Source organism: Cordyceps militaris (assembly GCF_000225605.1).
Source record: "Cordyceps militaris CM01 unplaced genomic scaffold CCM_S00001, whole genome shotgun sequence".
NCBI lineage: Eukaryota > Fungi > Ascomycota > Sordariomycetes > Hypocreales > Cordycipitaceae > Cordyceps > Cordyceps militaris.
The window spans coordinates 5,529,339-5,552,552 of NW_006271969.1; the positions used below are offsets into that span (position 1 = coordinate 5,529,339).

At 54.6% G+C, this 23,214-nt stretch overlaps 8 protein-coding genes across 8 annotated transcripts; 3 read left to right on the forward strand and 5 right to left on the reverse strand.

Annotated features, from left to right (window-relative positions):
- Nucleotides 1–487: 487 nt before the first annotated feature.
- CCM_01711 (uncharacterized protein) lies at nt 488–1,246 on the forward strand (the record flags this gene model as incomplete). The annotated part of the gene is made up of 4 exons (XM_006666866.1): nt 488–775; nt 828–984; nt 1,048–1,073; nt 1,151–1,246. 4 exons carry the CDS (start codon nt 488–490, stop codon nt 1,244–1,246), a joined length of 567 nt encoding a protein of 188 aa, XP_006666929.1.
- A 692-nt stretch (nt 1,247–1,938) lies between these two features.
- Nucleotides 1,939–2,982, reverse strand: CCM_01712 (Mediator complex, subunit Med7; the record flags this gene model as incomplete). Its single annotated transcript, XM_006666867.1, has 2 exons — nt 1,939–2,469; nt 2,536–2,982. The coding sequence occupies 2 exons, from the start codon at nt 2,980–2,982 to the stop codon at nt 1,939–1,941; spliced, it is 978 nt and encodes a 325-aa protein (XP_006666930.1).
- A 266-nt stretch (nt 2,983–3,248) lies between these two features.
- CCM_01713 (uncharacterized protein) lies at nt 3,249–4,544 on the forward strand (the record flags this gene model as incomplete). Its single annotated transcript, XM_006666868.1, has 1 exon — nt 3,249–4,544. One exon carries the CDS (start codon nt 3,249–3,251, stop codon nt 4,542–4,544), a length of 1,296 nt encoding a protein of 431 aa, XP_006666931.1.
- Nucleotides 4,545–4,925: 381 nt separating this feature from the next.
- CCM_01714 (F-box domain-containing protein) lies at nt 4,926–11,410 on the reverse strand (the record flags this gene model as incomplete). The annotated part of the gene is made up of 22 exons (XM_006666869.1): nt 4,926–5,438; nt 5,480–5,596; nt 5,629–6,022; nt 6,055–6,151; nt 6,173–6,548; nt 6,575–6,806; nt 7,193–7,279; nt 7,392–7,672; nt 7,778–7,949; nt 8,009–8,075; nt 8,158–8,396; nt 8,488–8,603; nt 8,633–8,865; nt 8,969–9,148; nt 9,196–9,391; nt 9,739–10,016; nt 10,177–10,404; nt 10,437–10,552; nt 10,586–10,709; nt 10,868–11,134; nt 11,232–11,246; nt 11,308–11,410. The coding sequence occupies 22 exons, from the start codon at nt 11,408–11,410 to the stop codon at nt 4,926–4,928; spliced, it is 4,431 nt and encodes a 1,476-aa protein (XP_006666932.1).
- A 366-nt stretch (nt 11,411–11,776) lies between these two features.
- On the forward strand, nt 11,777–12,836 carry CCM_01715 (uncharacterized protein; the record flags this gene model as incomplete). Its single annotated transcript, XM_006666870.1, has 5 exons — nt 11,777–11,810; nt 11,907–12,011; nt 12,085–12,198; nt 12,343–12,755; nt 12,828–12,836. 5 exons carry the CDS (start codon nt 11,777–11,779, stop codon nt 12,834–12,836), a joined length of 675 nt encoding a protein of 224 aa, XP_006666933.1.
- A 610-nt stretch (nt 12,837–13,446) lies between these two features.
- Nucleotides 13,447–16,084, reverse strand: CCM_01716 (uncharacterized protein; the record flags this gene model as incomplete). The annotated part of the gene is made up of 9 exons (XM_006666871.1): nt 13,447–13,539; nt 13,601–13,645; nt 13,700–14,234; nt 14,299–14,352; nt 15,049–15,321; nt 15,365–15,441; nt 15,462–15,581; nt 15,651–15,779; nt 15,815–16,084. The coding sequence occupies 9 exons, from the start codon at nt 16,082–16,084 to the stop codon at nt 13,447–13,449; spliced, it is 1,596 nt and encodes a 531-aa protein (XP_006666934.1).
- Nucleotides 16,085–17,710: 1,626 nt separating this feature from the next.
- CCM_01717 (DUF967 domain protein) lies at nt 17,711–18,425 on the reverse strand (the record flags this gene model as incomplete). Its single annotated transcript, XM_006666872.1, has 2 exons — nt 17,711–18,205; nt 18,312–18,425. The coding sequence occupies 2 exons, from the start codon at nt 18,423–18,425 to the stop codon at nt 17,711–17,713; spliced, it is 609 nt and encodes a 202-aa protein (XP_006666935.1).
- A 658-nt stretch (nt 18,426–19,083) lies between these two features.
- CCM_01718 (Dynamin family protein) lies at nt 19,084–22,113 on the reverse strand (the record flags this gene model as incomplete). The annotated part of the gene is made up of 3 exons (XM_006666873.1): nt 19,084–20,542; nt 20,591–21,770; nt 21,897–22,113. The coding sequence occupies 3 exons, from the start codon at nt 22,111–22,113 to the stop codon at nt 19,084–19,086; spliced, it is 2,856 nt and encodes a 951-aa protein (XP_006666936.1).
- Nucleotides 22,114–23,214: the final 1,101 nt, after the last annotated feature.

Genomic DNA, 23,214 nt, shown 5'->3' on the forward strand with positions numbered 1-23,214 from the left:
GTTTCTGGTTTAAGGGGCTTCATTCTAAAAAAAAAAAATTACGTGTTTATCATTCTCAGTTGTGTCTAGTCTTGTGCTGACTCGATCAAATCTGGTTCACGCCGTGAAATGTTGTAGTCCATCTCGTTGATAAAAAGTCTCTGGACCAGGCAAAAGCACGTCATTTCTCGTTCTCGGTTTGTAATTCTGGAAGCAGTGGGATGCTGTTGCTCCAGCGTCGCCCTCTTCCGTAAAAGTTGACGGCGCTCGGCACTCGACTGGTGAGAAGCTAGGATCTGATAATTATTATCTGATTATCTGATCCTGCCACTACGCATTGCGGCGTCCAATCACACCCATGGCCAACGCAGCCTCGTTGCGTTCAACGATCCATGATCTTTATAGAATTTCCAGGTTCTCTTTTCCACCCCCTCCAGTTCTGCGAGGGTTTTTTTCCCCGAAAATCTTTTCATCATCTCAAAACTTCAGCCTTGTATCGAAAACTACAATGTTCTCGCACAGTATGGCCCTTTGCGATGAGGACCGGATCGAAGCTGCCATCATGTCCGGCCCCCGCGCCTGGGCCGCCGCCGATGGCCCCCACAGTGGCGTACTCGCGCACAGCAGCACGGACGACGACCAGCGGGCAGCAGCAGCAGTAGTCGCCTTTGACCTGGCGTACGACGCCGCCAACCCACTCAACTGGCGCGCCGGGAAGAAGTGGGTGGTGACGGACGTGCTGTTCGCGACTGGCTTCAACCGCATCATGGTGTCCGCCCGCGCTGCCCGGCATTGCGTGCGAGCTCCGCATGGGGCGGGCCGAGGCTGCTCTAAGCATGTCGGCGTAGCTTCGCGCGCACGAAGGAGCGCTCATCGCGGCGCGCTTCCTCGCGGGGTTTGGCGCGCCAGCACCATCTAAGCACTCGGCGCGGGCGTCCTTGCTGGAGCAACGTAGGCGCCCGCTCAGCGTCTACCTGATGACTCCGCTGCTCGGCGCAGGTGTCGGTACGCGCGCAAGGATGAAGGATATATGAATAGTTCTTGGAATGCTGACGAGAGGAATCGCAGGCCCCATCATTGCTGGCTTCATTGACGTGCGGTCCGACTGGCACTCGTCTGGCTCACCGTCAGTCGTCCAACGCGGCTGCTTGTGTGCCACTCAATCATCCAGGCCGTGTCGGTCAAGGGCATCGTCAACTACGGCATCCTTTACGTTGTGCTATGGACGTTTCTGAGCTCTAGATGCGCCAGTACGGCCAGTCGGTAGAGATCGGTCAGTGCTTATCTCATCGGCTCATGCGGAGACCGTATAAGCAGTGCGCAGTGCCATGGGCGCGACGCAGTTTTCCAAGAGTCTCACAGCCTTTCATTTCCCACTCTTCGCGCCGTCGGTGTATCGTGTGCTAGGGTATGGGTGGTCAAACACACGGTTATTTGGTCATTTGCGTGTCACTGACGGTACTGTTGTGGATGTATGGCGGCGGGCTTGGACAACGGGCAGGCTCCTCAAACTAATGAGCGCTGCTCGCCTGCGGGAGAGTCATATTCCGAGACAAGTTAGGTGGCGTCAGTCAAATGGTACTAATATATCTTATATTTAAGCATTCCAGCCTACAGCGCTGGGGGCCTCTGTAGCCTCCTCAGCGTAGCGAATATATTGCTAATCATGGTAGCACTAGATCATCTGTCAATTCGGGTGTTCATTTGCCGTGGAGCCTGCGTGTTGCCTCTGGCACTGGCTGTGCTACTTGCGCAGTCACCTGTTTATCTTCTGTGACATGGATGTAATTCGGGGCTGGTAAAATGCGTGAATATTCGCGCAATTATGCGACATTATGGTATGACCAGCTCTGTGCTGCCGTCGCGGCGGGCGTGGCGCTCAGGTGCTTGGTCATTCCGTAGTACAGACGCAGCCCATGATTTTGCGAGTTGTTTTACCCTGTCTCTTCCGAATCAGGCTCAGGAAAACAAGTCGTCCACACAGGCCCATGTTTGTCTTTCTGTTTCCCAGTCGACGTCTATGATGTTGGTAGCTTCGGTGCCGTGTTTCTGTTCGGCCGCTTGCTGCGCGACGGCCCCAGCAGCCCCCGTAGTCGCGCCATCAACCAGACTAAGGCTGCCCAAGCCCTCCAGGAGGCGTTTCGCCTTGTCGACTTGTGTTCGTATGGCGAGAGTCTCGGTGCGCGTGCGGTCCAGGTGGTCCTGCATCATCTCAATCGCCGACTCGCGAGCCTGGTGCGGACGATACTCGTTGAGAATATGGTGCAAGTTAATGAAGAGCGTGCGGAGGTCTTGCACTTTGGCCTCGGCATGTGTAGGGCTCCGCGCCAGTGCGCCGGTAAGCTCGAGAAAGTTGAGTAGCAGCGACTTGGACAGACGCTTGAGCTCGAACGCGCGATCGTAGTGTTTGGCATCTTTGGCGCTCGACTGGCCAGAGGCTGGAAGATTCGCAATGCCTTGCTCTTCGAGCGTCGGTAACTGGTCGTTAAGCTGAAGAGTGGGAGATCCTGGTTAGTTTGATTGAGCGCAGAGAGTTGACGATTCCTAGCTTCGTACCATGTACTGGTCGCCAAATACGCGCCATCGCCCATCGGTGGGTTCTGCGGGCGGTTGCAGGTAGGTCAACTCCTCTGGAAGGTTATTGATTCTGGTCGGTGGTCTGTAGCCTTCGCCATTCGTATTTTTTTCGTTGTCATCCTCATCGTGCTCTGCTCGAACTTGCTCGTAGCGAGCTATCTTGTCAGGCGTAAAGTCTCTCCAAAACGGCGGCGGATTTGGAAATGTTGACGACAACGAGACGGCCTCCTGTTCCTCCATGATATCCGCTAGAAGAGTGTCGAACAGACGACTCGCATCGTCATCTGAGATTGACGATCCAGATGGGTGGTAGTCGAGAGTCGGGTTCAAGATGATGGGAATGGGAAGTGGGCTGTCTGGGTCCTGGGAGCCTGGAGATGGTGTGTGCAACACTCCGGTTAAATTGCGGCGGTGAGAGCTCTCCATCCTTGCAAGTCGATGATTAACTATCCAACCTCTCTACTTTTCGGCCCTCGACTTTTTGCGTTGAAAATTTACAGTGCATGGAATTGAGTCTAACCTTTGACCTTTTATACTTTTTTTCTTGGTGCGAGGAACCCAACGGGGTCGAGGTGCAAATGCTTCGTATACTTGGGTGCACACATGGATGCATTAGTGGCAGTACAGACGAAGCTCCACGACTCTGTGCTCCTCGACGCTTCTTCTCGCCTCCAACCAAATCACGCTTCAAAATGGCCGACGTGCGAGCGCTGCTACGCCAGCAGCGACAATTACGTCGCATTGACCACCCACACGCCGCCTACTCTGACGCAGGCAAGCTGCTGTGCACCCTTTGCCGCGAGCAAATACGAGCTGAGAGCCAGTGGGAGTCGCACACCCGGAGTACAGCCCACAAGCAACGGGCTCTCGCTTCCGCCACGAGGACCGCTGCAGAGCCATCTCCGTCGGAGACCGCAGAGACGGCGACAGAAAGGGGGACGGGTGTTGCACAAACACATGACGCCGACGCCCCCGAGGGCCCGGCGGAGGAGGAGGAGCGCGAGGACGACGAGGATGACAAGACACTCAACGCCACTGATGGCACCGAGACGCGGACACACGCGCACAAACGAAAAATTAGCGACATCGAAGACGGCAGCGACGTCGCCATGGATATAGACGACGCTGTGCGAAGAAAACGCAACCGTGGTGACATTTCCATTGATGTTTCAGCAGCCAACCACCGCCAGGGTAGTGCGATGGACAAGGACAAGGACGCCTCGACAACGAATCTGCCAGGACGCCAGGAAGCCAACCGCACGCCGCCGACACTGGCACGACGCATGTCGTCCACACCGTCCCGCGGCGTCGAGCTGCAAATACCCTCCCGCCCAGCCACGCCAGCCCACCGCGACTCGTCCTCGTCGACGACGCCCGGCGTCTCAGCCCTCGCCGGGCTCACCGCCGCCATCACGCACGCCAGCAGTACCGCAGCCTTGGCCCCCAACGGGAGCAGTAGCAGCAGCATCGCCACCGAGAAGCTCTCAAGCGGCGGCGGCGCTCAGGTCGACGAGGACGAGTGGGCAGCGTTTGAGGCCGAAATGGCCGCCACCGCCGCCCCGTACGCCGACGACGCCGTCATCTCCGCGCCCGCCATGAACGCCGAGGAGTCTGCCGCCGCCGCCGCCGCCCTCGCTGACGGCGAGGGTGACGGCGGCGGCTCGCGCAAGAGCCGTGCTGATCTCGACATTGAGGGTGAGCGCGAAGATGCCGCGCGCGCGCGCGAGGACGAGTTTGACGACATGCAGCAGCTGGAGGCGCGCGTCAGGCGCCTCAAGGAGAAGCGTGAGGAGCTGCGCCGACGGGCGTCGAGTGTAGGGCAGACTAACGCGCCTGCAAGGCTGCAGAGTCATTTACCTGATGGGGACGACAAGAGTCCCGCTGCAGAAAACGGGGCCGAGGCGATTGTAGAGGATGAGGAGGGAGAGGATGACGACGACGACGACGATGAGGAGGATGATTGGGACGGCTTTCGGTTCCGCAAATAATGGAGTTTTTGCTTTCTGCAAATTGATCCTTCGGTTTACTTCTTAGCAGCCGTCGCCGAATAGACTTGTTCACAGACGGTGGTGGCCGGATTTTTGACACATTTTGGAGTTATGTTTGGAATTTACAATTGGGAAAACATCGCAATGAGGGCGAGTCGCTGTATTGTACAAATGAAGGAGCAGTTCTACTCTCCGTGTATATAATAGATAGTATTCGCAAACTCGTATTCAAAGTCATTAATCGTCAAGGCATGACGCCGCATGTTCAAACTCGGGAAAGAAACCATCCGGTTCGACTCCATCGAGACACCACCCGTGTTCTAGACCCAGGTGTAAGTAGAAAAGGCTCGTCGAGGCAAACTAAAAACAGATTATTGGTGCCTAACGCATTGCTAGACGTTGCTCTTCACGGCCGACCTGCTCCCAAAATCGAGTAAGTCGCCAAACTCGGCCCACGCCACGTACTTCGTCCCGGCAGCGAGCCCTCTCCTCTCGCACTTGTACCTCCCCGCGCCACTTGGCAGCTATCCACCTTCGAAGACCATCCTTGACCCTTTCCTTTTCAATAGCCCTGCGCTTCGCCACCAGACCAGGGACAACGTGTACAGTGGCCATGCCGGGGACGCATTCCGGGGGTAGGACTGCACGCTGGACTAGTGCCTCCGGGGAGGGGCGAGCAGCGAGGCGACGGGATAGGCGTATGGAGACTAGGGACCGGGCCAGCTTTCGAGACACCACTGACGTATGCGTGAGGAATATGGAGCGGGTTATGAGATCTTCCAGAGAGAGGCGGTTGTGCATGGCCAGAAGAGGGGGGAGGGTGAACCGAGTGCGCCTGAGGCGGTATTGGTGGAGGACTGGGTCCGCGCAGAGAGAGCGCAGGTAGCGACATGCCTGCAGCCGGATGCCCGAGTCAGTAACGTGTATATGCGTACATTCACGGTCTGTGTGTGGGGGGCGCAAGACGAGGATGGTGTCAAGTCGACCGAAATGGAAACTGTGGCATTGGGCTGCTGGCGCTTCTTGGGCACCGCGGAGATGTGCGTTGAAGACTCACCCGAGACGTAGGCAGCAGGTCGCACACGTCAAGATAGCCCAAGATATGGATCACTATCTCTGCTGGCAATGTTTGCAGCGAAAGGTCACGAACCGATGGACCCAAGTTACGTGATAGAGGCACTGGGGTGTAAGCCAGACCTCGGGGGCCAAATGCACTGCCCGAGGCGTCATGGTAGTCTCCGTGGACTGGCAAGGGAGGTTGGGCATCAGAAGAGCGGCAGGTACCTTTTGATGTCGGCGTGCTGGTCCCTGTCGCAACGACATCGTCGCGAGGCGTACGCTCTGGCTGCGGTCGAGACGTGGCCGCGGGGGCGTGAGCGCGACGGCAATTAGAGACAGCAAGGCTGCGGGGCTGGTCCATGAGCTGTTCGTCGCTAAAGGCGGTCGGAAGAGAGTTGGAAGGCTGCAGTGGTGGTAGACTGTCGGAATCCATGGCAATGGATGGCTGCACGCTGCGGACCATTTGTGGTATTCACGGGAGCCGATACTGGTGAGGCCCGATGCAGCGACCGGGTGGGAACCGGGCGTTTTGGGTGTGTAATTGTTACCTTTTCTAGTGTCGCTCTAACGGTCCTTTTCGGGACAGTCGGGGTCTTGTTTTTTTCCAGTTTCGGCCTGGGCGAGTCGACCAAACGACGACAAGAAGGCGGTCGTCGTATGAGGTCGCGGGTTGTCCAAGGTGGTTTTGAGGCAACCGTTCCGGGCGGCCATGCCTTGGAGTGGGACTGCGGCCGCCACAAACACCGTGTGCGCCGCCTGGCGGAGCGCGGCGTTGACCAGGAGAAAAAGGGATGAACAAAGAAACAGGGACGCTGTAGGCTGTGAAGACGTCCGAGTGGGATGCAGCTGCAAGAATTGTGCAGGTGGGCAAAGAGAAAAGAGGTTCGGCATGGGCAAGAGTAGGCAAGATGTCGCTGAATCGGCCCCAGGTTTCACGGCGCAGGGCTTGAGGAGAGTGATGCAAGACGCACGTCCGAGAGTGGGGTCGCCCGAGACGCTGAAACCTGCGGTTGTCTGATGTGCCCTGGGACGATGCCGGCAGCGATCGTTTTGATAGGCCGGATTAGATTGCAGCCGCGGAGGATGAAGCCGTCATGGTGGTCAAGATCAAAGGGCCAAATGTTGTATGTAGACGGGACGAGCGATGAGCAAACGGCCAATGCGGGCCTTTTTCGCTTGTCCGTTTGTTCTGCCCGTTGACAGCTGGCAAGCCCAAGAGGGAAACCGAGAGGCGCGCCAGCCAGTTTAATGATTAGTTATTACTAGTAAAGTTATTACTAGTAAAGTTATTACTAGTAACTACCTAAGTAGGTGTAGTCCCAGCTAGCTCGCCATCTTTGCGGCGCAGCCCGCCAAACGCTGGTACCTGCGCCTCGCTGCGCAGCGCAGCACCGCAACCGTCCAAGTCCCAGTGGAGAGGAAAGGTTTTCTTGTCAGGCAGCACTGTAAAAAAGGCCCTGCAGCGACAAGGAATACATGAGCGAGAAAATCTGGCATTGTGTGCGGGGAGGAGCAGAGGCTACGAGATACGGCCAAAAGGCGGGCCGGCCGGCCTGCAATATCACGCTAGGCGCTAATGGGGCACCAACCCGATCAGAAGCGATCGGCCGGGACCGTCAATGTGTTGGCCTACCCTGTACCGTATTGCAGTTTTGAAGACTGACGTTCCGTGACTCCTACAGAGCATGTAGAAGCAGAGCAACAAGTTTCAACGTTCAAAATCATCTCACAGACCGTGTCCAAACCATACGTCTAGTGTTCGCCGGTGGGCGCAATAAGACAACTCACTCTCCGTAACCAAGCCCATGTTCTCCGCTTGTAAGTCGGATATGCATGTCCGACGCCAGGAGGGTCGCGACCAAGAACACGTCCAATGATGAACGGCCTATAGAGCTGGGCCATATCCAAACCGCCTTTGCTGCCTTTTGAACCCCCAACCTTCTCACTGTTATTGCCATGGTGTACACTTGATCCTTTGTCTGGAAGCCATCACACCAGCCCTGGCTTGCCCTGGCCTCCATATAATCATCTTCCCACCAGAAACATAAAGTGTATTCTAGAAAGGTTGCCTGTCTACCATGTGAGTAGAAATATCACTTCGGAAAAGACCTCTCTTTACCAAGGCTGCTACATCACTTGCTCCCCATCTTACATGGCAGCATGCACGCCCCCACAGCCAAAGTGCTTGCATAGCGGCCCGTCTCAGAGGTCATGTGGTGAGAAGCAATGTATTCAATTCTCCAAGATGCCAAAATCAGATATTCCACTTTGTATGCCCCAGTCTGCAGAACGCTCCTCTCCGGCGCATCTTTGGGCTTCGATATTCCCCAGATAGCTTGACCGCAACTTACAATAACAAACAACAAGGCTAGGAGAGGCTAGAAGAGAAAAATATCCAGTCATACCCAGCCTCGTGTTCTTGGGCATTAGGTTGGAGCCTTGTCTTGGCTCCTTTCCCGAACGAGCGGTGTTCTACGCCCGGCCGCCACGCACACGAGGCCTGTTTACGCGACCCATGAGAGCAACTCCAAACCTGATCAAATACCACACCCACCCCCCCTTCCCACTTCTCGGTCTCTCTTCATGCGGCCATCCTTTGCCTTGTCACAGTTCCAGATTATTGCCGGCCAGTGATATCTTGGACACCTCACTGTGGAGGGGGGACCGACACGCTGATCCGCTTTGGCACAAAGAAAAAGGCAGTGCAGTTGGGCGAATCGCTGTCTCACTGGTAAATTAAACCCAGTACGGAAGTCGACGTACCGGCGTCGCTTAAGAATATCGAAAACGTAACTATTGCATCGTTGTCAATTGGGTATATCTGCAGCAGCAATAGTACCCATGTTCCGCCCCCAAGCATGAGCGGAAAAATACTGTGATCTACTTGGTGGCGATTCTCGCGGCGGCCCGCTGCGTTACTCTACCGTACGATTTGTGTCGGCAGTGGTATGCTGGTGCTGTGACTCGAAAGCCGGCATAGAAATCTGTCACCTTGAATCTCTAGGAGTTACGATTGGTGAAGCCCGTACCATGGAATTGTCTCGGCGATCGTACATATCGATATACACCACTCCTGCATGCGCCATTGTCATCAGAGACACCGTTGCAGCGGCTGTCAGAAAATGCCTGCCTACGACAGGGTTAACTGCCATAATTCCAGCGACTCGTCCGTCGTCAGCCACCAATCGAAAGCGAAGAGCCCTGCGACCCATACACCCTTGCCTTCTTGCGCAATCCATTCGTGATTCACAGATGTAGCGCCCTGCAAAGCCCCAAATTACGGGGTTACTGATCCCAGTCATTGCATTGCTCAATCTTCCCATCCTCAAATCGTGGAGTCGCTTCCCAAGTCGCATTACACCGACACTCCGGGTCGGCCCGTTCCTGTGACCGATATCGCCACGTAACAGTATCTTCCTCGGAAGCCTTGGCCCAAACTGACAACTCGTTCGCTTCCCCAAAGCCCATGAAAAGGCTAAATTTTCCAAGCATGTTGTTGTCGTTGTCGAAAATCAAATGGTCACGGTGATGGAAGCGGCCGCAGGCTACAAGACGCCTAGTTTCAGGTTCGGGGACAGAATGCAAGCCGCACATCTGCCAAGCGGACTACTGCGGCTCGGAGTTGAGGAACAAGACAAAAATTCGTAGTGGGGATCGAGTGTGAGCATGAAAATGTTCTCCAAATGGGAAAAAGGGAGGCTAGAAGGTGTGGGACGAGTTGTCGGACCAAGCGGGTGCATTCCCCGCTGGGGAATGTCTTCAGCCGTTGCCGAACCTGTCTTGCTGCTCTGTTAGGATTAGTCTCAGATGATAGCGGATGCTCAAGAAAGCCTCGCGGAGTCAGATTCAGTAAGTAGCCGAGCGTCCAAGTTGGTAAAAGGGAAGAGTGAAAGCGCAAACCTAGTCGTGAATAGGCACACACCTTCAACCGTTCAACAGGTCACCTCATGCGGTGCAACCGGGACATCTTGATACGTGCCGCTGTCAGTCGCAGTCACGCCTTCCTCTTTCAATTCCCGGGTCAAGCGTCGTGTGAAACAGCTGGGACTCCTTTTTGTCCAGGAGGATCGTAGTGGCTGAGGGGTGCTCCAACGTAAAATCATTTTTTCGTTTTTGGAGGGTGTTCCACAACCACCAGGATGGCTGCAGAGCCACCGAGTAAAGGAGTAGCATCCGGGAACTTGACCGTCGCTCCAGCAGCCCTGGGTTCGCGACCCAGGTTGCAGGCAGGGAGTAAAAGGCAACCAAGGGGGCGGGGAGCAGCACAGCAGCCTCTCAACCCGTTGTGGCTTTCCGGGGACGAATGCAGTGAGACCGTGGCCGATGCTTGCCGGCCGTCATGACAGTAGAATGACAGCAAGTAATTCCACCGCTCGTGCCACGTCTTCCGCCTCACTTTGTCGGGGCCCATTCCTATTAAAGTGATGTACCGGCGGGGGCGAGTCCTCTGCTGAGGACATCAGGTGGGCAAGGGATCCTCATCTCGGTACCTCCGGTGCCTTCATGTGAGGCATCAGGCATGCACATTTGCTCTATGCTCTGCAAAACAAGGTCCCCATAGACTCTGGCTCACTGACGGCCGCTGTCAGGCTTCTGTTGCCACCCCTCTGTGTCGCGCTCCAGGGCTGATAGTACGGCGTACCGCGAGACTTTCCGTTATAGGCAGTAGTAGAAATGGACTTAAGGCAACCCTGTCTCAGCAATACAGTCAAGAGCCTTCTCGTGTCCTTTTTTAGAGTTGTAGATGGTAGAACGAGCCAAGTTGGCAACCAAGGCGTACCGCGCACCACGGCATCGCAATCTGGTATCCGTAGACAAACTGTAATAACTAACAACCGACGGCGGAGAGATGGGGGCCGCAACGGTCCCGGCTCGCTACCGAAGTGCCTGAGCCGCCGTCTGGACCAATGGATATGAGGGCGGATTTCGAGTCCGGCCGAAGAGCTGCGCTACCCATGCCATGATTCCCTGTCTTGTGTCACTGCAACCGCGCTGCGAGATGGAAGAGGCAAATGGCAACAAGAATGATGAAAGGACAAACAAAAGACGCCTCAGTCTGCTGCAAGTTCTTGAGTGCGGGCGCAACGTTTCCGAGGGTGTTAGTATCTGTCAGTATGAGTGTGTGTGTGTGTGAGAGAGTGTGTGTCTGCGTATGTGTGTGTGTGTGTCTGCGTGTGTGTGTGGTTGTACCGCGCGGTGCGAGGGATGGGCTCGGCGCTCTCAGAGTTCGGTGCTGTCTCAGGCCACCTTGATATTATATCCACCAGCTCGGGGGCCAAGAGCCAAACTGCAGCCCCGGCTCTCACCGAGATTGCCATGGTAGACATGCCCGTCATCAGCGGTTAAAAAAAATAACAGCCCCCTCACTTCCCTCCCTCTTGCCCCAAGACGAACCACGACGACCCACTGGGCCGCAGATCTGGCCGCCTGCTCGACCATCCGCGTTGCGGTATGGTGAAGTTGGGCGGCGCTGCCGTGGAAGAGTGAGGATGCTAGCAAGAGGGGTAGGACGCCAGCGCCACTAGCAAGCCCTGGTAATAACACAGCTGCTTTGCTGAGCTGCATTGTGCATGCAATACAAGCCTAGGTGGTGGTGTGCATTCCGGATCTGTACAAAGGCGCACCCACGACCCGCTGCCACGTCTATGTTGTCGTAAGGAACACGCCCCTGCTAATGATTGTGTGTGTGTGCCTGTATGCGTACCTGTGTATGAGTGCGTGTGTGTGCCTGTCTCTTCTGACAATTCTTCCGGGTTTACTTGGGGCGCAACCTTGCATTGGTGTGCAGAGAAAGCATCTCTCTGCATGCTGCAATGATGTCTACATGCAGACATAACGTCGTATCTCATATAGATGGTTGAATTCGCATCTCGTCTGAATCTGTGTCCGAGTTTGCAGCATACGAGTCGATTCCTAGTCAGAACTTCGGGGAGTCATTGCAACGACCAGAGGGGCGTCGGCCCCCTTGTGGATGTCTGCCCAAGCCGCACCACACTCAACCTCTTAGCACGACTGGCCAAGGACGCTGTTGCAGCGTCTTGGGCTAAAGACCTGGACACCAACTTGGGTCAACACTATACACCCGCAGCATTACCCAGGAACGTGTCGTGTAGGTGGCCGCATGTGCGTGTTGTTCTTCAGTGGGGGGAGGGGGGTGTGTGCATCAGGGCAAGATGTTGACAGGAGAGAGAGAGCATGGGGCAGAAAGTACGGATACCCAATGCAAGTATACAAGCCTCTTTGACCTTTTTCTTTTTCTATTTTTGCAAAATCTATACCCAAATGATGACGATTGTTGGCCAGTAAAGGAAACCGTCATTGTTGGTCTCGGAAGTCCCACTGCGGGTTGGGCCTTAAGTCAATGCAAGCCAGACGCGGACGAGCGAGGGCCTGCTGAAGTGGCCTTTTGTTCGATCAAGTATAAGTTAGCTCGGATACCCAAGCTTGTTTCGTTGTCTACCGGTCGTTCTATATCTTCAAGCTTCGCTGCACTGCAACGCTTTATCGAATTCGACTCGAGAGATTGTTCGGTCCGCTGCATATTGTCATACTCTAGGCCAGAGCCTGGTGTTTTCTCTGTTGCCCCTGTCAACCGGTAAGTGATTCGTACCTTTTCGTCCTTCCCAAGAGTTGCCTGGGAGGCGGACCCTGAAAAGTGCTTGCCCGTCTCTAGGATCGCTGGGTGGGTTCTGCTGGTAAGTTGACTGGCTGACATGCTAAACCACTCGCCGGCTTTTAGTCGTCACCCTCCTCCTCCTCCCGTACCTCTCCTCGCTTCGATTTGCCTTTGCTGCGCTTTCGGCCGATACTTGCCTCACCATGTGTTACTTTGAGATGACGCTCTGGAGCTGTGGCTACTGGCGCTGGGGCCACTTTCGTCAACAATGCAACAAGGAATACCGCATGGGGGAGACTTGCGGCCTCAAGCTCGTCTATGATACGAAACGCGAGGCCGACGTCTGCAAGCTCTGCCACGATATAGAGAAGAAGCAGCGACGCCACGACAAGATGGCCCGCGACGTCGAGCGCTGGCAGCGCGAGGGCAACCGCAGGGCAACCATTGAGAGAACATGTGGAGAAATGCGAGAGGTGGCGGATCAAATTTACCGCATGAGAGAGGAGCATTATCAGAGAACATCCTCCCTTGGACAGGTACGCACCAGAATACCCTTGCCTGACAAGCGATCTCATGTTGCGTGGTTGCATACGTACACGAGTGATCAGGGCGGCTGACAAAATTTCTCCTCAAGTGACGCGGCATGCGAGTTGTGTAACGGACAAAATTCACAAAAGTTGTGGTGACCCCTCACCAGCCGACCAAATTGATCGACCTAAATGTGTGGCATAAGCGGGCAAAGGCGGCGGAACCGAGCACGCTCTGCCAGCAGGTCAGATTTGTTGCGGGTTGTCGGCGAAATGGACCAGTCATCTGCCGAGACCGCGAAGCATCTTGTTATTGGGAGACGAATTGGACGAAGAGTTTTCTTTGTACTCGAGGTTATTTCATATCAGTAGCACCAACAATCAAATCACAGACTGCATAATTCACACTTGGGTCCGGAAAATAGGGCAGCCGAGCAGTGGTGTCCCCAGTTGTCACAGTCTGTGTGCGATGCCAAGCGCTGTGAATTGTGAATTGGGAGACGCGGAGGCTGCATATGCGCACACGGGTGCTAAAAAGTTTCGTCTGGGGCAAAGGGATAGTCGACAAATTAGTTGCAGGCCCGCATATGCGAGTCGAGTCGTCTCAAGAGCAGTCAGCCGCTGCATGAATGTGACCGTACAGTGTCCATGAGAAGCCGAACGCAATTCTGATAGGGCTTAGCAGCCCCAGTGAGCAATCCTACTGTCCGCTTCGAGCATTGGAATGCGCAAGCGAGCCCCCATGGGCCTGACCTGCTCGCTTGTCCTGCCTGAAAAGGTCGCCGTAATACCACTACGGTACTAGCAGCTGCGCAGACATACGTCTGGCCTGCAGGCAGGGTGCCGGCACTCACCCGTGATGGGGAGCTGAATGCGCACAGGTTACCGCGCTCGCCGTTCTAGTAATAAGCTTTTTGCGCCCATCAAAACTCCGTAATTGTCGCCGCCATCACCCGGTGACTGAGAGCCCAGTGCGTCGGCTCGACGCCCCGTGATTCATCCAAGACGCGCCCTGCTGCCCTACCCGCTCGTTCGCATGGTGGAGAATGATGTTCCAGAGGTCCTTGGTCAAGCTTCGCCTCGGCGACTGGTGGCATGACTGCTGCGGCAGTGCTGCCCAAAGACGGAGGCCACCACGAGTTGACTTTGGTGGACAAGGGCTGCCCCGCTGACGGGATGGCGTAGAACGGCGGGACGGGGGCCAGGCGGGAAGAACTGACACGCCAAGCCCTTGTCCCAGATGCGGGAGCGCTTCTCATCTCGGTCGGTGATCCAGAGCTGACCTCGACCGGCGTCCGGTCCCGACAACCTGGCACCAATCTGGCTCGATCCCGACAATTTGGTCCTGGTTGTCTGGTATGCTGCCCGAGGGGTTGGTTGATGCGCGGGAGGCTCCGTCCACCCCTTGTCCGAACCATAGAGCGGCCCCATTCCACTTGTGCGACTAATGAGCGGTGCGAGCCGTCGCCCGCTTCGTAAGAAACAGGGCTAGTGACTGGAGATTTGAGCCTATCCTAGTAGACTAAACGGCTCCGCCGACGTTGTTGCGCACGTGTCCGGCAGTTGAAGTAGCAAATGATGTTGCGGTGAAGAAATGCCGAATCGCCTAATGTATTATCGATGTTCTGAACACTGAACACTTGCTGTCGTTGTCTTGATGTCATGCGTTTCAAGCGCTGATGGTGTCTTCATGCCGCCGATCGCGTCCATCGCTTGTTTCATCATTGGAGCTGGATCTAACATTCCTTTCTTTGTTAAACAGCTATGCCTTTGTACCGGAAATTCTTCGTTTCTTGTGGTTTTCTGGAGCGAAACTCAAGGCATAAGCTGAAGTTGCCCGCTACGAGGAGATGACACGAGGTTGAGTCCGATGAATGTATCGATGGCTTGCCGCGAGGCTGAATCAGTTGCTGCAAGTCTACTACAGGCTGAATGCTGCGGTCCGATGAATCGATCGATGCTTGTCATGAAAAAAATCTTGAAGCTTGAAGGAGTCTTGAAATCTACTATAGGCTGAATGCTGCGGTCCGATGAATCGATTGATGCTTGCCATGAAAAAAATCTTGAAGCGTACTACGAGCAGGATGATGTCGGCCCGGTGAATCTATCGATGCGATTTGCCGCGAGGCTGGGATTTTTGCTGCTTGAATAAATACTGAATTGTGTGGTATACAACGAATATGAAGACGAGAGAAAAAAAAGCTTGAGAATCGTGTCGTCGCGCCATCTTTCCCTGACGGAAGGTATAAATATTGTACAGGAAATGTAATATAGTCGCAAATGCGCGGCGGTTGCGTCTTACTTCATTGCCGCGGCTGCATCGGCAAAGGTTCCGACAAGCGCACCGTCGTCATGATCCAACGTCTTCAGGCTCATGGGCCGTTCGTTTTGCGAGTCGTCTTCGGTGTACCAGTCGATTTTGATGCCGGCTGCCTGGTCGACATCTTCTGATGATAGTTTTGATACAAGGTGTTGGTAACGTGCAACTCGCGCGCCTTGTCCAGCGTAGCCGAATCCGGTCGACTGCCCGCCGTTGGGCTGTTGCGGCGCAATCTCGAAAATATCAACCATGTTACTGGGCACCGCATGTTAGCCATGCGTCTCAACGACAAACGGACGTTTCGAGCCATTGCTCAGGTCCATCCAGGCCCATAACTATCTCCCTAAACAGTGCCAGTTCTTCACGCATCCTTACCTCGACGTTTTCGCAACTACTTGCTGCAGAGCCTCATTCTCGCGTTGAGCCTCGACCGAGTCGTCACCGCCGTGGCCTTCCGCGAAGCTACCGTATTGCATGGCATTGTCGTCGTCGTATAATAATCTATTCTCCTCCTGCTATTTTTGGGTGTTTCACGGTAAGCCAACTGCGCAAAAACAATTCGTCCGTAGTCATGTCGGCCATACCTCGTCGTAGGTGTCCTTGTCCCGCTGCCCAAGACATGAATGACAGGCACCCATAGTGACTGGTTTGGCGCAGAGGCCGACGACGCAGTCGCGGCACAGATTCGAACGCCGGGTCGGTTCAGAGAGGTGCTACTTCATCCCAGGTAGCCGTTTGATGAAGGGACCGTCGTGGAATAATTTTGCCTCGGTGTTTCACAAAGAATGCCTTCCATGATGATGGCCGAGCAATTGGCGCCAATGGACACTACAAAGCCCGGCACCGGAAAAATGTGCGGTCCGGGTTCAGCGAAGAAGCTCGGTTGGCGGCCCGCCAGCTGCCAGCCACAAACCACACCCAACGCATCCCATCTAGTTACAACTTGCACTCTACCTATTACTTTGGAACCCGCCCTCGGGTTCAGACACTTGAATCCTCCAAAACAACTTGTGTTCATGTTTCCTACGCACGGTTCTCTCCACAGCTACCCGTTCATGCATTTCACCGCTCGCTACCCCTTTCCAATAATTCTTGCTGGGGCGTCTCCCTTTCACCCGCTAGCACCAATTAGAACCCGAGACCCTGGCCAAGGGGTCGTCAAGGGACTGCGACTATTGCTCGGGAACGAAAAATCTCAACAGCAGCCCACCAATTTATCATGTTTGTCTAGCACATGGACGGTGTAGAACGTTCGACAGCCACGCCTGCCGCGCTCGATGGGACCGTTGCGCGGGCGCCCACGCCCTCGAGACAACCCTCCTTGATATTGCCATTGCATTCTCAGTCGCCTTGCTCTATTGACTAACTAGTGTGGAATAAGCTCAACCTCCATCGTGGCTCTACTAGGCCAGGGAAATGATATAAGTCATCTTCCTGTTCACTGACCTTGAATAGTTTCCATTCGAGTTACGCCTCCTCAGTCTTCCATTCGCCGCATGTGTCTCTGACCGCAGCGCATACTCTATTTGATAACTTACAGTCTTTGACGTTATGCACTCCACCATCATTTCCTGGGTGCTACTGGCAGCGGCCTCTTTGGCCTCTGCCCGGTTCACCCTCCAGCCTCTTCGCGCCCGCAGCGACGAATGCTGTCCCTGTCCCAAGTTCGGCAACAGCACGACAGTTACCGTCACTCAACCAGCATCAACCTGTGACCCTGTCACGGTTACATTCGTCCAGCCTGCCCCGGTCACCATTGCCACCGTCACCGTCACTGTCACCCATACGCTGTCTCCTCCTCAGCGGCTGTACACTGTTGCCGAGGATAGCACCGTCCAGCCTGCGCCTGACCCTTGCGAGGAGCCAGTCGACACCCCTATCCATCCTGAGCAGTCTCACCAAGTTGTCGTTACCAAGACTGTCGTCATTGCTGCCCAGAAGTTCCAGCAGCCAGGGGCAGTCACTGTTTCCCAGGCGGGCAGCACTCTAGCCTCGGATGAGGGTCCCGTCATCACCCTTACGGTCCAGCCTGTGTCCGCTGGAAGCCCCTCTCGTCTCGAGAAGCCCGCGGCTGTTACCGTCCAAACCAATCAAGTCTTCAAGACGATTCCCACTGTTGACTTCACCGACCCGTGCCCTCCCGACTCGATCAGCACGGCCACCGTTGTCAACACTGTCCTGGTCACCGTCAGCTCACCTAGTAGCCAAAACGCGACGAGATTCATGGGAACGGCGCCGATGTCTACACAACCAGTCATCGTCCGCCCCGCTCCCATACGCCGGCGATGGTAGGCGGCGGCTCTCGTGAGCAACAACGTCCATTCTTGTTTCTCTTGTGCTCTGTTTCATTATACCCCTTCACTTTTACAAATGTAAGAACCGAGCGTATAGCTCGGCGCGTCCACTTGCTCGATGAACTCATGGAACATGTGACATATACTATACCTACATGCCTGTCCACTATGTCGATAGATTAAACCAATACAAATGCAATCTTGTTTACTTTTCCATTTTGATTCGGCTTGTTATTGTACGAGCTTTTATTGATGCGAAGTTTCGATGATACAACACCTCATGGATAGGACTCTTGATACAGGTTGCCATTCATGCATTCCAATGCCATTTCACAGCACCACTCATCCATCTAAGCCCAGTTGGCGCGAATGACATCCGCAATGACACCATGGTCCTCCTCCTGCTTCAAGCCGCTCACCACGACGATAGCCACGATACCCTCGGCGCCCTGGACGCGAATCGGCACGCCGCCGCCATGAATCGCGTACTCGCCCGCGCCCTCGGGCCCGAGCCCGTTCTTGGCCGCAAACAGCGCCTCGTCGCCGTTTCCGTGCTTGCGCCCGACCATGTACGAGCTCGTGCCCCAGCGGAGCACCGCCGCGCGCTTGCGCCGCACCCACGCCTCGTGGTCCGGCAGCAGCCCGCTGCCCGTCACGCTCTGGTACAGCGTCGGCCCGCCCGCCGCCGCGAGCGCAATGTTGATGAGCGCCGGCCGGCCGGCTGACGCCGCGTGGTCGAGCAGCCGCGCGTGCAGCAGGTGGCCCAGCTCCCAGGCGTCCTCGGCCGTAAAGGCCGCTAGCGTGAAGCCCTTGCCGCCAAAGTCGGTCGAGGCCAGCTCGTCCAGCTACATACGCGAGGGTTGCGTCAGCGTGGAGCAAGGGATGGTGAGGCATAAAGAGAGGAGGGGCGCGGGGGGAGGGGGAGGGGGGGGGAGTCGTGGTCAAACGTACAGTGGCCGGGGGGTACGGGATCGCAACCTCCGGCGCCGGATTCTTGGTCGCGGCGAGCACCTTTTCGAGGCCGTGGCCAGCTGCAAAGTTTCTCTTCCAGACTTTCTGTGACATTTTTGATATCTTGATTTACAATCTTTTTCTGTTGTTTTTGTTGTGAATACAAAGTTGCATGTAGGAGGCCAGAACAAAACATTAAATACAAGAAGTGGCGGAGCCGTCTACAGAGTCTGGGGACATGCAACGTTCCCACCACCCAATTTTGAGCTATTTTATCCTTGGATAGCGACCATCGGCGCCGCCAGCCACACCGGAGCCGTAGCCTCTTTTTTTCTTTTTCCAACTAGTGTGTAATGACTACGCACTCCGGCCACCGGTCCGCCGGAATTGAGTTTGGGCGCCGCCCCGGCTCCACCAGTTGGAGTAGGGGAGAAGGGCAGGAGGCCTTGGATTCTACTGGGGCACCGACAACCATGTGCTTCGCATGTAGGAAATTGATTCTTCGTTTCTCATACAAATTGAGTGGTCTATAGCAAGTGTGTGTTTCTCATCTTAGTATACATTGATTGGCTGTCTTCCATGGTCCTCCCACCAGTTCCTCAACGCCATCAAGATTCTCAAAACATAAAATCTCAAAAAAGTCAAACAAATACTTGTTTTGTCGGCGGAACATCGTCCTCAACATGAGCTGTCATGCTCAAGCAAGCGATGATGATTCCTCCTTCGTTCGTATCTCAACATCAAAAGCTAAAGTCGAAGACGTACGGGATTTCTAGGCTTCGCCGCTAGCGAACTCGCTTGTGGTTTGCGAGTCTTCCATAACAACGTCCCTATCTCGTCCCAGAAAGGACATGGACGCGCTGGCTGTGTCGTAAATGCTCTCATCGAGGCCCGTGTTACCCTCTAGGGCTTGTATTGTCTCTAGGGCCCGGACAAACTTTTCCTGCTCGGCCTTGAGGCGTTCCCGTTTCTGCGCCGTGGCCGCATCCTCCTCCATCAAGCGCTGGTAGGCGGCACTGGCGTTGCCGCCGCGGATGCCCAGACGAGTTCGCAACTCGAAATCGAGACGCTTGCGAACCTCTGGCAGCATACCGCAGAGTGTGAGCTGTGCCATGCGGTCCACGAACCTATGCGCGGCGAGTCGGTAATATCCCCTAACATACGCTATTACCTTGACCTCGTCTGCGAAGGCATCAGGTCCGAGTTTGAGCTTCTCCTTCTCCTTCTCCTGCTCCTTTAACTCCTGCTGTCTCTGCTCCTCGTTCAATTTGGTCCAGACAACAGGTCGGCGCAGCATCTCTGGACAGCGAGCTTGGCACCGCATCTTGTGTCGAAACCACTCGATCTCCTGCTCTTCATACCCCTGGTAAAGCTTGAAAGTCTCCTCCTGGAATGTAATAAGCTGCTGAGTCTCGTGCTTATATACTAGGGCAGCTAATTCTTCGGTCTGCTTCAGCTGCTCTTTGAGAAAGCATGTTAAATGCTCTGCAGTTTCGCGGAAGATCAGACGTTTCCGCAGACCATTAAGCGATGAATCCAGTTTCTCTCCAAGCTTTCCATGCAATTGAATCATGGTTGCTGATAAGTATCTCTGAAGCGGCTGTTCCCATACGCGGAGAGACTCTATCGCCATGCCCTGATAAACATCCGGCGGGATGACGTCGGGAGTACCAGCTTGCATCTTGCCGGTTATCTCGGCCCTGACTTGAGCAAGAGTCCGGAAGCCACTCCCCAGAGAGCTAAAGTCTGCAAACGGCGGAAGGAGCTTAGCCTTTTTAGCGCGTACGGCTGCCGCAGCTACTGAGGATGGACTCGTTGTGTCTTCTCGTTTTATGTTTGCAACGTGGCCATTAGAAATGTTCACGCTATTTTCAAGCCGAACACGTTTGGATGATGGAGTCATTTGACCTACGCCCAGTCGTCGCTTCGGAGTTGTTGCTGGTGGTGGAGGTGCATCTGAATCGTCGTCAGAGATCTCCACCAAAGGAACATCGCTCCTGTCTTTCAGAATGAATTTCGGTTTTATATGTAGCAGACAATCGCGAAAGGCCGTCGGGAGAACGCCGCCATATCGAATTAGCTCGTCGATGCCTTGGCGGCAGCTCTCGGAGAACTGCATCAAGCTTGACTCCACCTCTAGCTCAATATTGTCAGGCAGTTCTGGAAGAGCTGCGAGATGTTTGTTGACCTTTTGCAGATGGCCGGCGACTTTGCGTTTAATGGTTGGGAGACTGCATGCATGTTAGAATGGGCCAAAGCAGGGGGGGGGGTTTTCGTACCTGCTTGCAAACGCGTCCGCCAATTTCTCTGACAAAAACGTCTTGAGCTTCTCCACACCGCAGCGATTGTTGAATTGATGAAAGTCGCTTGGCCATGATTCCACGCTATGCTCAACAAACATGGCTTCCTCCCATCTTCCTAGCTCCTCCAACGACTTGCTTTGAGGGCGGGATGTGATGAAGTACCCGAGACCAGTTTTGTGAGCCTCTCCTTTCATGATGGAGAGCCATTGGTCGTGGTTCTCTCCAGGGGCTAGCAAATCAGCTTTGGTGAGAACACCGATGGTTCGGTCCGAGGCCCCGAGCTTTCTGGTCAAGCCAAAGGTGGACGAGTTCTCGGCATCCGAGTTCATGGGCATGCTGCACATGATAATCGCCGATGGATGCTGGATATAGGCTTTTGACAAGTTGGTGACAACGGAGACAAGATAGTCATCGCGGGCATCAGCGGGGTTCTGAAAAATGCCTGGCATGTCGTAAAATGAGATGTTGGGCAGATCAGGACCCTTGATTTCCAGAGCAACAATATTAGGGGAAAATTTAGCCAAGGTCCGATCTGCCTCCTGAGAGATGGGCGTGTTGGAAGCGATGGATCCCGAGCCGGGCACGTACAGGGCAGGGTTTTTGTTGTCGTTGAGGATGGCGATTTGTGCCCAGCGAAGGACTTCTTCAATTTCAGAGTTGTCGCGCATGGTCTTAAACTCGACAACACCCGTCGTCGGCTGCTTTTTCCACGGAAAAAAGGGGTCTGCCGCCGTGACATCAGACTCCAAGATGTTGCCGTCGGCGGGAGGGCAGTAGGTGTAGTCTTTGCGAAGCCACACTCTACACGACCATTCTGGGCTCATAGAGACGCGTATATGAAGCGGGCAGCGGGTGCAGGTCCCTTCACTTCGGGGTAGGTCCAGTTGAGCAAGACCAGACATGAGACTGGACTTGCCTGCACTCTGGTCTCCGACCATAACGAGCTCGGGTAGCTGGACGTCGTGAGAGACGCCCAGCTGCTGTAGCTCACCGAGAGCATCGTTGAAGGCTTTCAGCCTCTTGGCAATGTCTTTGAAAGATTCTTGGAAGAAGCTGCCCTCTTCTTGGGGGCACGCGCTCGGTACCGGCATCCTGGGGATCACTCGCACCTCGCGAAACAGAGGCTCGGTATCCTCTGCGCGTTCGCTTGCCGTAGCTAGAAATTCGTGTCAGAAAGAAGATGTGGCACGGCACTTGTGGGAGTGGTGAATGTTGACAGCTCACGCGTTTGGAGAAATGTTCTGCTTTTGGTGGGATGGGGGCTGTGAAAGTGACAACTTACGAGCATCAGACCGGCTGTGACGGTAGGAGAGCGGCGGCGCCATACCGGGGGTATCTGTGGCAGAACCAAGTGAATGATTTGTGCTTGGCTCCCGTGAGCTGGCCCGGTTGGCTTCTGAGGTCACTTCATTGTCAGACGGAAGTGAGTTGAGCGACTCGCGCTCTCTTTTGATGCCGCGTGTGCGGCTGCGATGGACAGTATTGGCAGCGGACGGCATGGTGACAATTGCTCTGAATAATTTTGGTGCTTAAATGTACAAAGCCTAACATCGAAGCATTGCTGAGATGGCGTATAAGCAGCAGCGTCGCGACTCAAAACTTGGGGGTATGTATGCGTGTGTAAGAGAGGAGATGCGGCTAGAGGAGCAGGGGCGAGGCACACAAGACTGCTCTCTCTCAGCAACGTGATAGAGTAAATTGTCGCGATTCCAGAAATAAGAAAGACTACAGTAAAAGGTACTTCGTACGGCGTACTGTTGATCAATTTGAGGATGTTGTGGGAAGAATTGCGCGTCGCAAAACCCTGGGAGAGAATCGCGATGGCGTACTCTGTGGCCTCTCCCGGCCCTGATAAAACACGATAGACGCACTTCCAAGAGCCGGGCCACAGCGGCAGTAGATTTTGCTCAACCCTCAGATTCGATACCCAATTGCAATAACAACGATGATTCGATATTGAAAACTCAGTTGAAGCCTGATTTAGAATAAATCGAGGGTACGGACACAGCTAAGGTGTTGCTGTGCTAACAGAGATTATTGTCGGCTGGAGTTGAGCACGAGATGCATCCAGCTCAGGGGTTTAACGAGGTGGCTGGGAGGTGGGCCGCCTTTTGCTGGGGAAGAAACTTTTTGTTGCCTGGCGGGAGCGGCCCGTGGCTGTGGGCTGTGGCTGTGGGCTGTGGCTGATCACGCATAGCGGGATCGGACAGCACAGCGAGATCTCAACATGCTATCAAGAGCAAGAGGCGATCGTTCAAGAACTATATCAAGTTGTACAAATCTTTAGCAAAATAATTAAAGCAGGCGTCCCCCATAGTCTGAGCCTCACACCTGCAACAGCAAGCAAACAAGACAAGATCGCACCATGGTTACAACTCTAAAATACTTGGTAGATTGAAAATACCATCAAACTTGTTCATTTATAGCCTACCTATAGGTACATAGTAGCTTCTAAACCCGGGCGACTATCCAAATGTTTCCGTCCGAATAGTAATGCTCTTTAGATGCCCAACCCGTTTTACTCGTTCTTCTATACTCTAAATAAATGCCCCTTCCTCATGGTATCAATCCGTGACGTGTGCTGCTTATAAACTCTTTCC